The sequence below is a fragment of the Eucyclogobius newberryi genome, unplaced genomic scaffold (assembly GCF_026437365.1).
Source record: "Eucyclogobius newberryi isolate DKJ021-1_F unplaced genomic scaffold, fEucNew1.0.hap1 SCAF_2, whole genome shotgun sequence".
NCBI lineage: Eukaryota > Metazoa > Chordata > Actinopteri > Gobiiformes > Gobiidae > Eucyclogobius > Eucyclogobius newberryi.
In genome coordinates, this window is record NW_027315834.1 from 15,088,184 (window position 1) to 15,102,423 (window position 14,240).

Genomic DNA, 14,240 nt, shown 5'->3' on the forward strand with positions numbered 1-14,240 from the left:
TGTGATTCCGCTGTAGCACATTGAGAAACACTAATCTAGAAACTTACAGTCGATGATACATTTACACTGCTTATGACAAGTTCTCATATTTTTCTAATTATTATCAAGTTTGGGGGGATAGTTCCTGTGGTAAATATGTATCATTGTTTTACCTCAGTCAAGTAGCAGTTTGTGAAGAAACAAAAGGAAAATAAACATTGAAAATGACAGGAAGTAGAACTGAATCCCTCGGTCTCTGTCATCAATAAGCGACATTCAATCAAAAATGCAGACAATTTACACACAGCTGACACAATCTTCTGACAGTGTGAACAAAAAATTAACAAAACAAAGGTGTTATAAAATAGTCTTGTTGTTGTTGTGTAATTTATATGAGTTTTGGCCATTGTTTATGGTATAGTTGCTCAGTAGCAGTTGTGAAATTGCCTGTAGTATGTCACATCTGCTGCTTATGTCAAAACCAGAAAGTACAATTATAAACTTATTTTTTTCTCTCTCTCGTTTTTGTCTTTGCCACATTAGCGTCCCAGGTGTGAACAATCAGAAATAAACTAGATCATTCAAATCAGATGTAACTGTTCATCTGACATTTCAATAATCTGACTACTCCAGAAATTAGAGAGTATTCAGATTTTTGTTGTGCATGTGTCTCAAAGGTAACATGTGCGCTTGCATGTTTAGGAGAGTGTTGGCCTAAAACTGAGGAGCAAGGGAGAGGAGCAGGACGATGATCTGAAGCTAATCCTGTCGAAGGTCTCCGGGCAATAGGGACGTGCTTACGGGCAGCAGGAGGCGCTAGAGGGAGAGGCTGGAGGATGAGCACGATCTAGAGCTGCACGTCGCCACAAAGTCCCCAGAACGTTTGGAGCCCTGCCGAGAAAACAGGCAGGACAGAGTGTGAGCGTGAGTGAACTTATGGCCTGACTCAGGGATCCAGCGCAGGAGGAGACGAGGGGAGCCCCGTGGTCTGGCAGGGTTAGGGGCCAGCACAGAAGTCCAGGTGCCCGTAGCCCCCCGTAGAGCGACACACACAGAGTTAGAGCGGCCGGCGGGACAGACGGGTAGAGAGGGAACAGGTCGGATGGAGGTGTGCGTGGACGTGGGGATGCGGCGCAGGAGCAGTAGGTCAGGACGCCCAGGCCGAGTGGTCCAGGAGCAGCGGTGGTATCGGAAAGACATGGTGCAGATCTGTGGAAAGGAAGACTTTGGTCAAAATAATAAAAATCATGATTAGGTGTTTGCCTTCTTAAACTACTGTAGTTGAGTTGGGAGTTATAAGTTATATTTTAGGGTGCATTCCTCACTGTTCTTTGGTCTCAAATTGAGTAAATGTTGTGCTAATGTGGAATTGGTCTGTTCCTGCTCCAATCCTTGTTTAGTACTGATCTAGTCCAGGTTCAGTTTTAGGTTTAGTCCTGGTTTGTTGCCAATTTTGATGGTGGTGAACGTGGAAGTGTGCAAGGCAATGTTTGCACTTTTCATTAGATAGTTGTCAATTGTAACAAAACAGGGCTGGATAATTTTACTTAACAGACCGTCATATGCAACATTTGAGACGTTTTCCCCTTCAAAAGTTATAATGAGCTATGGAAATGTCCCAATTTCTAATTGTTTTGAAACAAATGGATACAGCCTATAATAATACGAGCAATTGTGCACATCCCATTCCTACTGCTCAAACATAACAACTGACACTGTACAGATGAAACACTTAAATTAGGTTTACACTACAATGAATAGTATAGTATAGTGAATACGTTGCCAAAATAACTAATTTAAATAAAATTGCCAAAAATAACCTACGTAACTTACTCTCACCATAAAATTAGCCTATGTCACGTTCTATCAGCAGCTGGTGAGCAGTGAAGGACTGAAGTTTCCTCGTCAAAATATAGCGTTAAAATTAAGTCAACTTAGCAACAGGAACAGCAGGTCTCCATCCATTGACGTCACCGGTCATACTTTAGTCCCGCCCACTTTTGCGGGCGGGACGGCGGATTCATATTTTATTTGGATTTCCAGCTCATTTATCATAAATGTGAAAATTAACAGGTGTTTGATATGAAAGCACATGTACCTGGAGCCTAAACACTGGCCCTTTACATTACTTTCGCCTTGGTGGCTATTCGATAGAACTCATTAAATATAGTTTTTGGCCGTTTATTTGAAGTTTATCACCGGTCACGTCCCATTCATTTACCCAAAAGAGGCGGTAACGTTCTGGTGGCACAGGAAGTGACGTATGGCCAGAGACATCTCGTCCTTGCGTCAGAAGCACATACAAAATAAACAGAACGACAGAATAAATGCATGGAAAATGTCATTACTATTGATTTGAAAATAGAATAGATACAACCATGTTTGCTGAAATTATTACTACGTATTTTTTTTAAATGGTCTACTCGTGCTATCTAGTGTCCGCTTTGTGAAAATACACTTTTCATACTCACGTTAACGTTATGCGCACTCGCAACCTCTCTCTGCGCATGCGTAAAACCCCGCCGTACATTTGACAGAGCGATGTTTACGTTCCTGCGGTGAAGATGGACCGGAGAAGCTAGCATCCAGCTCACACTTACAAGGTTATAGACTACAAATGTGTGCCGGCGACTGTTGCCTGCATTTTCATCATTTATTTTAAGCAGAGGAAACAGATCGACCTTTAGTAGAAACAGACTGTAAACAAGCAGTAGCCTGATAGCCAGTTAGCATATGTTATCCTACATAGATCTGGAAAGGGTTATCCTCTTCGCGGTTGGGTTTTCTGTAAATTGTAATATTCCTAAAAGTGACAATGTGTCGTATTATTTGTTTTATTTTTAAATGCTGTTATGTTGTAGTGAGGTGATCTAAGTTATCCATTAGATATTAGATCTGTCACATGTAAGCTTAATGGTCATCTTTTGTGTTTATAATTTGGTTACCAAATATCTATTATTGTAATAATGTTATAACACTGTTTAGTAGGGCTGGGACTGATCGCTTTTGTGTCGATATCATTCATACTGTGATACAGTGCACAACCTGAAGTGTTATTATTGTTCAACATTATAAGGAACTGCAATACTTTTGCCCGTAATAAATTTAAAAAGGATGCACAGGTCAAGTTTCCAAAAGTTTGAAATTAACTATATGTCAGTGTAGGATTTGTAAAAGTGCAAATGCACATTAAGTATCATGGCTGGAGTTGTAATACAGCCTTCCCTTTTGTTTAAATAAATACATTTTAATTATCAGCACCAAAGTTTGTATTAACCATACTCCTCTAAGGTACATGTAACATAAAACATGAAAGTCCAATTTAGAAAATGTTTATTATGTCATAGTGTTTTGCAGATCATTTACTTAGATGTGCAGTGCTGCCCTCTGCAGTTCTTGCAGGATTCATGTCTCCAATTGGCTGTGAACGCAATGATCTCTGCAGCTGTATCATATACATAAAATGTCATTACTGTTTTGCGATACAATACACGTATCACAAAAAATACTTATTGCAAAATAATATATTGTCACAGAACTGCTGTTTGAGAAGAACTATGAAAACCATTTTAATTGCTGCTCTAACAACTATTTACCATGTTTTCTTGCAGTGCTCACCAGAGGCACTCGCCACAAGTACTTTCAACTTTTCACATGTAAGATATTTCTTTTGGCACACAATGCATACATATGCAGGGTGAGTGAAGTATCTTCACACAATATGTGCTGTGACTCACAATTTGCACAGAATCGTGTCATCTTTGTCTTGCTTTTGCTTTTGATTATTATTCCTCTAGTACTTTATTAAATCAAACTTCCTGAATAATAAAGTAATGTTACTTTGCCTTAAAACAGCCTGATCAAGCAACACTTCAACATGTAGTTTTACTTTTTAGAGCGCAGATTAAATATATGCATTTTTTGCCTCAAAATTGCCTCAATTATTAATTTACATTTTGACCTGAAAAATCCATATTATAGCATAACTGATACATTTTGACATTCCTATTACAAACTAACAAAGCATTTGCTCTTATAAATAACCAACTTGCTTGCCATTGTTCCAGTGACGTTGTAAAGCATCGCGATTATGGGAAACACCAGCAGTGAGCGCGCGGCTTTGGGCCACCATGGAGACAAGGGTCGGAGAGACAGCCGCGGACACAAAGAGGGGCCCAAGATCCTCATGGACAGCCCTGAGGACGCAGACATCTTTCATACTGAGGACATCAAAGTAAGTAATCCTAACAGTTATCTGGGCCATTGTCTTTCACAGTGGGCTATACTAAGTTACATTAAACTCTCTTTTACCCTTCCATATTCAAATCAGATCTCATTTTACCTGCTGCTTGATCAAGTAATGTACCAATAGAAAACGCTGAAAACCCCTTTCCAAAAAGTGTGAGCCGCATAAGAAAATATTATTAGAAGTCTTTATTGAATTGGCCAAGGAAACATGTTTTGATTGAGAGAGTGTAAAATGAACTATAAATGTACAGAAAGATTTCCCTATTCCCTCGTTTTGAAGATATTATTATAGGTTTATTTTTTTCAGCTTTGTTATTGTAGACACTAATTTGCATAATTTCAGAACAACAATTTAATAAGTGATCTAGATCCATTAAAAATGCCATGTCATAAGAAACAGGAACTTGAAGTAATCAGACGTTTTTCTTGTGTGTGCAGGCCCCAACAGAGAAAGAGGAGTTCTTAGCCTGGCAGCAGGACATAGAAGCCGATGACAAAGTTCCAACTTTAGACCGACCAACGGTTTTCCGTTGGAAAGCCGACGGGAAAGAAGTTTTCCTCTCAGGATCGTTCAACAATTGGTCAAACAAGATTCCTCTGATCAAAAGGTAAAAGTGATAGTAACTCGGTGATCTTTCTACATAAATGATATGGCTAGCAACACAAGACATGTGTTTGGTTTATTTGAATGGAGCGCACTACTATACAATCTAATTATTTAAGCTACACTGACAAACTAGAAACAGATTGTGTAAGTTTGTATATAAATTTTCTTTGTCATAATTTATCCTGCTGCAAATTACATACATTATTTCTCATTTGTTGTTCGTTCCAGTGAGAACATCTTTGTGGCCATTGTTGATCTTCCAGAGGGGGAGCACCAGTACAAGTTCTATGTGGACGGCCAGTGGACCCACGACCCAGCCGAGGTCAGTGCCAGTCTCACCAAGTGCATGATTTACACATGCTCAACAGGTTTTTTAAATGGCGTTCATTCCAAAGTGACGCACACAGCTCTTTCCTCTGTCCTGTCGCTCTCTCTGCTCCGATGTTGTTAAATCCAAAACCTTTCGAAGGAGCTCACACCACAGAGGGAGCTACTGGGCTTATGTTCTGTACTTACAGCCTTACTTCAGTGCGACATGTAACCAAACAGTGCTGCATGATGACGTTGTTTGTGCAGGTGTGAACAGGGGCCACTGAACAGAGCACGGCCCAGTTCAAAAAGCCTAGTGTGAGTGCGCTTTTAGAAGTGTAGTTCACTAACAGTTCATCCCTGAACCTTGTCACCAGGTACTGAAGTCACAGACAGAAGTGGGCATACTTTTTGTTTTTTCTAAGTTGCTTCAATCTCTGTCATTCCCAGTTTGTGCTCAGAGCATCAGATTTGTCTTTTTGAACAAACTAATGAGAGAAATAAAATGGAAATAGAAGAGCAATCAGGCTAAAATAGATGGGAAAAGTGAATTTCTGAACTTTTCTATTACTTAATGTAAACTTGTGGACGTTGCTATAGAATTTAAATTTCCCCTACTTTCAGTTATATTTAATGAATACTTTTGTTACTGTTTCCAGCCCGTCACAACCAGCCAGCTCGGCACGGTCAACAACATCATCCAAGTGAAGAAGACTGACTTTGAGGTGTTTGATGCTCTCATGGTGGACTCCCAGAAATGCTCCGATTTGTCAGGCAAGTGCTCACGCAGCGTTTCAGTGTCTCCTCCATTGTGAGTCTGCACTGCTGACGGTGTGGAACTCGAACAAGGCACAAGCGCTGCCACAGCTTGAGAAATCAAAAAAAGAAAAAAGAAAAATGCAGTCATTGTGTTCACCCTGGGTAAATGTATTCTTATTTTTGCGTTAGACCTCTCCAGCTCTCCGCCCGGGCCTTATCATCAGGACGCCTACGTTCCCAAACAGGAGGAGAAGTTCAAGTCCCCTCCCATTCTCCCGCCTCATTTACTGCAAGTCATTCTCAACAAAGACACCGGGATATCCGTAAGTGCCAGTGACAAATTAATACATTTTAGTGCAATTAAAATATTATTCAATCCCTTCTGGAATAAACCCATTCAACATAATTTTAAGGGAGTGTCTGCGGAGCCGCGGCGCGCGGCCGAAACTGCCATGTTATTTTTGTGCCGGCCGCGCGCCGCGGCTCCTGAAACTGCGCCGCTATTTGACCGCGTTTTAGCGCCGTTTTAGACCGCGCCGGGTTAAGGTTAGGGTTAGGGTTAGGGTTAGGGTTAAGGTTAAGGTTAAGGTTAAGGTTAAGGTTAAGGTTAGGGTTAGGGTTAGGGTTAGCCATGAGGCTATAAGGGAAATGCTGCCGTCCCTGAAACTGCGCGGCTATTTGACCGCGCTGTGGCTCTCCAGCCACGGCCTAATTTTAATTGATGAAACCGGTAGAAAAATAAAGGCGATATCTGGTTTTGCAATTGAATCTTTCATTAATGTTAATATGAGTGTAATGTGTTTCTAAATGTTGTGTTGTCTCGTCCAGTGTGACCCTGCATTACTGCCAGAGCCCAATCATGTGATGCTCAACCACCTTTATGCTCTCTCCATCAAGGTAAGAGTCTTCCACACCAACCTCGATCCTTTATATCTTGTAGGCTGATTCTATCTTTAGAAAACTATCAACAGAGACAACAACAAAAACAGGCAAGTGCAAACAGCATTCAAAGTTACATTTTTAGATAATCATTCCCTTCTAAAATTGTGTTTCTTTAGTAGGTTAGCGCTTCAATAAAGTTTGAGGTTTTTACTCACCGTAACGTTTATGTGTCATGTCCACACTGGCCACTCTTTTTTTCCCAAGATTTATTTTAGGCTTTATCAGACAGGAAAGGTAAGTGTGAAAATGGGGGACGAGAGAGAAGGGAGGACATGCAGTAAATTATCGGAGTCGTGAGTTCTGATCCCGACTCCGATAATTTACTGCATGTCCTCCCTTCTCTCTCGTGAAGTAACAAATAACAGCAACACAAATTGACTGCATGTTTATATTAATAGAAACATGCAGGTGGTCTAATACTTTCACATTAAGTTATATTATTTTATATAGGATAAACATTTTGTTGCATCATCACATTTATTTGATAATTAATGAAAGAAGCATAAATCACACACACTCTCATCATATTCACTCTATACACTCTGTTTTTCTCACTAAAGGCATGCAGTTTGAAACCATAATTAATCAAACACAACAATTTATTTAGAATGTTTTTTAGTACAGTAACTGTGCATTCTGAATACATATTTCAAATGTATTTAGTTCCCAACACTGTCTATAACCAAATTAGTTTCCGGCAATACAGTAATGTAAAGAAGCTAACATTATTTTGTGTTGAAAATGACATTGTATTGTCTACAGAAATGTTTTTTTTTAAATGTTTGTGCTATTATTGTCATCGTGGTATCAAAATCCATGTCGAGAGTTGACCCTTTTCCTTAGTATCAACACTACAACCATGTAGTGAACCATGACTATTCCAGAGTATTTATTTGGTGTCCTCGGTTGCCCCATGCCTGTACACAAGTCTTCTTCTTTGCTTTTAATGGCGGTTGGCAGCCAACTGAAAGGTGGATTTACCGCCACCTACTGGATTGAGTGTGGACAGGAGATCAACAGAAACCATAAGACTAAAAAGAGGGTTGTAGTGTAGCGCTACAAAGAGGCTATTAACTCTATAATCTTCCATTTAATCCTGTGTTATTTAAGTAAGCAAAATATTTACTTACAACACTTACTCCGTGTTGTCGTTGTCTTTTAGGATGGAGTGATGGTGCTCAGTGCGACGCACCGCTACAAAAAGAAGTATGTGACCACCTTACTGTACAAGCCCATCTGATGAGGACAGCCCCTGTGTGTGTGAGTTTGAGAGGTCACAGAGGTCACTTCATCACTCCTCCACAGCCCACCGTACTGTACCATATCTGTAGATACAAGGGAACGCGCTGTCCATGTTTTGTGTGTCGTCAGAAAAACAGACCCTGTTTCATGAAGAGGAACATGCAGAGAAGCCAAAACAGTTAACAAAATCCTACTCTTTTATATTATAAATCCCTAAATCTCCTTTTTTACTTCAGCTTTGAAAAGGGAATTGCCAAAACCCAACAAAAGCCCAAACTCAATCAGACCATCCCTCTAGATTATGATTAGTCAATTTGACAAAAGGAATCATAACTACAGAGGCACAACTTCTAAAAGAGTTTGTACTCCAGGGTTCAGTAACATCTTCTGTTTAATTGGGAGACATTAAAGTCAGGCGTTTTCTGGAAAAACAGCCCAAATGATCAAATGTAAAACATACAGTAAACAGCACATACATGACTAAATAATGTAAAAAAAAATAATAGCTGTAACAACAGTCTTCAAAGCGATTTAAAGGCATTTAGTTGTGACTTTAGATGGTGGTGACAAGTTATTTGAGAAAGCACATCCTGTATTTGTATTATATCTGATCAGGTCTCTGAATTTGACAAAACAAGGTCATTTATTGTTTTCTCATTGAGATTACAGCATTATTTCTGTATGTGCTCCTTGAAACAGGGCACTGTGACAATTGAACATGTAAAAAAGCAGACGAATTGTAGTATAAAGTCACTTTTGGCATATCATAATTTATATTTTACAGCGCTCAAAAAAGTCAACTAGTTCATTCCAAAGCTGTTTGCAGCGGGCCAAAGTTATTCCTCACTTACCTTTAAGTATTCCCCTCATCCTAACTCACCGCGACGAGTTTACGAGTGCTTATCACGATTTTGAGAAGCCGGAGCGGAGTTTTGCCGTCACAGCTAGCAACAAAGCTAACAGTGAACTAGCCTTACTTCCTGATTAGCGGCAAATTAAAAACAAAAATGCACAAAAACGCTTAAAGTACCTATGACAGGTTGGACGACTCATTAAACTAAATTTAAGTCCAAATATATTAAATTTTTTGCTAAAAATATATAACAAATATATCCCAGAATAGCTCAATTTTTAGGTGTATAATTGTACTTCCTATTTGTAATTGATGATCACACCAGGAAATTGGCTTGAAAACAGTAGGCCGAAACGTATATATTGTAGATATTTTTAAATTTAACAAATAAAAATATGAGATCCCCTTTATTTTTTTGAATTCTAGTTTAGGGGTCAAATAAGTGTTTTCTTTTGTGTAAATTATGCATGAACTTGGCATGGGTGAATTTCCTGTCAAATCAAAAATAAAAACAATTTAAATCTGCTATAGGATAAAAATAAAATAAAAATAGGCTTTTTATATGCACTAAAATGTACAGTTAAATAAATACTCAGTTAAATAAGTTAGATAGATACACCAAATAAAGTCAAAATTAGAAAATCATAGAAACCTGTCATATGCACTTTAATAATTAGATGCAGACAACACGCAGCGGTCTCATTTTGACTCTTAATAGTTGCTTTTACAATATATAATTATGTCATTATTTTGACTTCATTACACAAAAAAATGGGTGCAGTCGCTTTTAAAAACTTTGACATTAATCTGTACACTTTTTTTTTTTTTCTCACAAAGCTATTATACTGACATAGGAAAATATAAGCTACTCTCTGGCACTTAATGCACAGTGAAGCTACTTTTGTGACGTTTCCATGATGGAGGACGTCACAGTCCGAAGAATGTTGAGTTTTAAGGCTAGAAGAGGTGCACTGAATCGTTGTTGTTCTCCACTGCTGTTACTCGTAGCCTGTATACCTTGAAAAATCTATAGTTTATAGTACAATCACTGCACTTTTATAACTTTTTTTTTTGTCATTTGTTGACACGTAGATGCACTTTTGTCTCACACATTTCCTCGAATCGATGGCAAATTCCATCCATTTTGGCTTCGACTCAACTGAATACCTGCTCTTATTTTGTTGAGCTGGAACAAGGACCATTATGTTAAGTTTGATAATACTTGATAGCGCCCCCTTAATGCAACTTCAGTTTGAGTTCTAATATTAATAATAATAATTCCATTGTTGATCATCGTTTTTGTCTAGAGTTTATATTGCCGTTTGCATGTAATGTTATAATATTTAGTTACTGGTCAAGGGTGTTTGTTCCATATCAACAGTTTTAATATAAAAAACAGAAGAATGTATTTATTGTTCAAACTTGACTTCACATTTCCTTTATTTAGACTGTTTAACTGCTAATTGTATTGTAGGTCCTATTTAATTCAGAGAAAAGGCTGATCTGATGCAAAGCACATCTCCTACTAATGTGACATAAATGCAATAGGAAATCTTTTGTTAGACAATCGTTTCAGCTGGTTTTAGTTACACTTTTGCCATTTTAGTTTACACATTTGTACATGTTAAATTGCAGAAAAATGCAGATGTATAATTGCTTCTAGATGTGAATTTGAAATAAATTTATATTAAAGGAATAGATAACATGTGGTTGTTTTTTTTCATCACTGATATTTCAACCCAAAATCCGAATGCTGATATTTTTGGACATCCATATCACACACAAAAAGAAAATACAATAGCTGTACTTGATTATTGTGTATTCTATAGTAAACAGATTTATTTGTGCCTGAGTTTGGGGTACTTGAGACATAAAAGGTTGGTAACTACTGTGTCGGCCATTACTGGAAAGAAAAATACGATTGAAAGACAAATGGCAGCTTCAACCTAAAAAAGACGTATTATGCTTTTTCTATATTTATCTGTATTATCTATAGATCATTATTTTACATTTTTCTCATTAAAACGCAATATCAATCCAAAACAACCCTGAACGTCATTGCAACATTTCAAACACACATTTTGAATCAAGTTTCTTGTGCTTTTTGTAACACCTGTCGATAAAGTGTATATGTATATGTGTACATGGTCAAGACTAATGTCCACAGTAAATCATGCTATGGAAAATCTGAATGGTCCTGATGTGTGGGATTTTCCACCTCTTTACACAGATGCTGCTGAACAGAGCTGTGGGATTTAGTTCATGTTTATGTGTTATATGGATGGATGGATATATTACATTATATTATATATATTTATTTTTTTATATTATATTGTTTATATATATATATATATATATATATATATATATATATATATATATATATATATATATATATATATATATATATATATATATATATATATATATATTTATATATTGTATAAACTAGATAATGTGTGTAGGTATGGTTCTAAATTATTATCCATAGAAAATACATAAACAAAACGAATATGAAATTAAATGATTTGTATATAAAACTTTATTATCTCTGAGGAAATAAATATGTTTTTTGCTAACAGATTCATAAACACCACCTCAACATTGGGTTTAAACCTGAAACTAAACCAGAACAGGACCAAAGCAAGTGCACATCTGGTCTGAACTGGACTCAAAGCAAAACCACAAATACCTAATAATTTACATATTGGAAGATTTTTTAAGTTATACTAATTAAATTCAGTTTCGCGATGTCAGGATAGTTGTGGCGAGTGCGTGTGATTTTCACGTTCAGGAACACCTGGAGTCGTACGAGAGGAATCCCGGGACAAAATAAACACGGGGGCAGCAAACACACCTCCTCAGGAGATAAAAGAGCCCCCAGTCCCCCAGAAGAGGTCCACCACTGTCCTCTACTGCGGCTCCACCATGAAGACTGTCCTGGCTCTGTGTCTGCTGGCTGTCAGCCTCTCCATCTGTGAGTCAACTGTTAACTTTCTATTGTAATAGCTTTAAACAAAGACTGGATTTACACACATTACACAATATATGGCAAAGTTTTGTGGAATGCAAGCTGTAGTTGTGACGCTTCATGCGCCCACTATTTGGCAGCCAATTTTAATTTATTTTAATGTAATCATGGTACTTAATGGTACTGTAAATAAGAGTGTGTAATTTTTCTATTATTTTTTTATTTACATTTATCCATCCATCCATTTTCTTCCGCTTTATCCGGGGCCGGGTCGCGGGGGCAGCAGTCTAACTCCCAGACTTCCTACTCCCCAGACACTTCCCCCAACTCCTCCGGGGGGATCCCGAGGTGTTCCCAGGCCAGCCGAGAGACATAGTCCCTCCAGCGTGTCCTGGGTCTTCCCGGGGCCTCTTCCCGGTGGGACATGCCTGAAACACCTCCCGAGGGAGGCGCCCAGGAGGCATCCGGAACAGATGCCCGAGCCACCTCAGCTGGCTCCTCTCGATGTGGAGGAGCAGCGGCTCTACTCCGAGCTCCCCCCGCGGAGGAAACTCATTTCGACCGCTTGTATCCGCGATCTTGTTCTTTCGGTCACTACCCAAAGCTCATGACCATAGGTGAGGGTAGGAACGTAGACCGACCGGTAAATAGAGAGCTTTGCCTTTCGACTCAGCTCCTTCTTTACCACAACGGTCCGATGCAGCGACTGCATCACTGCAGCCGCTGCACCGATCCGCCTGTCGATCTCACGCTCCATCCTTCCCTCACTCGTGAACAAGACCCCGAGATACTTGAACTCCTCCACTTGGGGCAAGGACACCCCACCCACCTGAAGAGGGCAAGCCACCTTTTTTCCGGTCGAGAACCATGGCCTCGGATTTGGAGGTGCTGATTCTCATCCCAGCCGCTTCACACTCGGCTGCAAACCGTCCCAGTGCATGTTGCAGGTCCGGGTTTGATGGAGCCATCAGGACAACATCGTCTGCAAACAGCAAAGATGAGATCCTATGGTTCCCAAACCGGACACCCTCCGACCCCTGACTGCGCCTAGAAATTCTGTCCATAAAAATTATGAACAGAACCGGTGACAAAGGGCAGCCCTGGCGGAGTCCAACATGCACTGGGAACAGGTCTGACTTACTGCCGGCAATGCGAACACAGCTCCGGCTCCGGTCATACAGGGACCGGACAGCCCTGAGCAAAGGGCCCCGGACCCCGTACTCCCGGAGCACCCCCCAAAGGACACCCGGAGGGACACGGTCGAAAGCCTTCTCCAGATCCACAAAGCACATGTGGACTGGTTGGGCAAACTCCCATGAACCCTCGAGCACCCGATGGAGGGTATAGAGCTGGTCCAGTGTTCCACGACCGGGACGAAAACCACTCTGCTCCTCCTGAACCCGAGGTTCAACTATCGGTCGGATTCTCCTCTCCAGTACCTTGGAATAGACCTTACCCGGGAGGCTGAGGAGTGTGATCCCTCTGTAGTTGGAACACACCCTCCGGTCCCCCTTCTTGAACAGAGGGACCACCACCCCGGTTTGCCAGTCCAGAGGCATGGTCCCCGACCGCCACGCGATGTTGTTGCATTTACATTTATACTATATTTAAATATTTATACAAAATTAAGTATGTTTTTATGGAAGTTTTTATTATTCCATTTCTGTGCCTAATCTGTGTTGCAACACTAGAATTAAAATAAAGGTTCTCTTATCTTATTTTATCTTCAATTAACATTCTATACATTTGCTGGTCAGTGGTTCCATGTTTAAGGTGCATTATTTATTTAGTTATGTTTGTTATCATCAAAACGCTTGTGTTGCAGCTCACTCCTTGGACTACAGGGCTCTGAACCAGTTCCGTCAGATGATCTTGTGCCTGATGCCCGACAGCTGGCCGGTGCTGGACTACGCTGACTACGGCTGCTACTGCGGGTTGGGAGGCTCCGGCACGCCTGTGGACGAGCTCGACAAGTACAGTCTAACTACTGCGTGGGGATTTGTATTCAGGGGCTGACCTGCATTTAGTCAAGTCCAAAATATACAATTAAATACAATTAAATAGATAAAATAAAATATATAAATTTCATAAACAAATAAAAAGGTTCATAAATATAATAAAAATGAAAGAAACATGTGCACAAACTGAGCAACACAAATGTTTTAATTTAATCATGTTTAAATCACATTCTTGATCAATCTTATTTCAAAGAGTAGTTGGGAGGAAAAGTTTGTCTGGCCTAAATTATTTAATACAATCTATTTATAGTGTAGAAATACAAAATACATTAACAAAACCATATCTTATGCATCTTATTAGTAATACTAATT

At 39.4% G+C, this 14,240-nt stretch overlaps 2 protein-coding genes across 2 annotated transcripts in view; both read left to right on the forward strand.

Annotated features, from left to right (window-relative positions):
• Window positions 1-4,059: 4,059 nt before the first annotated feature.
• Window positions 4,060-8,274, forward strand: prkab1a (protein kinase, AMP-activated, beta 1 non-catalytic subunit, a). The gene is made up of 7 exons (XM_072453564.1): window positions 4,060-4,213; window positions 4,666-4,835; window positions 5,063-5,156; window positions 5,803-5,917; window positions 6,092-6,225; window positions 6,731-6,799; window positions 8,007-8,274. The coding sequence occupies exons 1-7, from the start codon at window positions 4,070-4,072 to the stop codon at window positions 8,082-8,084; spliced, it is 804 nt and encodes a 267-aa protein (XP_072309665.1). The 5' UTR covers window positions 4,060-4,069; the 3' UTR covers window positions 8,085-8,274.
• A 3,544-nt stretch (window positions 8,275-11,818) lies between these two features.
• The window catches only part of LOC140367243 (phospholipase A2-like), a 5,319-nt gene continuing 2,897 nt past the window's right edge, over window positions 11,819-14,240 (forward strand). The window contains exons 1-2 of the mRNA XM_072453609.1: window positions 11,819-11,916; window positions 13,736-13,883. Coding sequence (XP_072309710.1) covers window positions 11,868-11,916; window positions 13,736-13,883 — 197 coding nt within the window. The 5' untranslated portion in view covers window positions 11,819-11,867. The remainder of the gene's footprint in view (window positions 11,917-13,735; window positions 13,884-14,240) is intronic.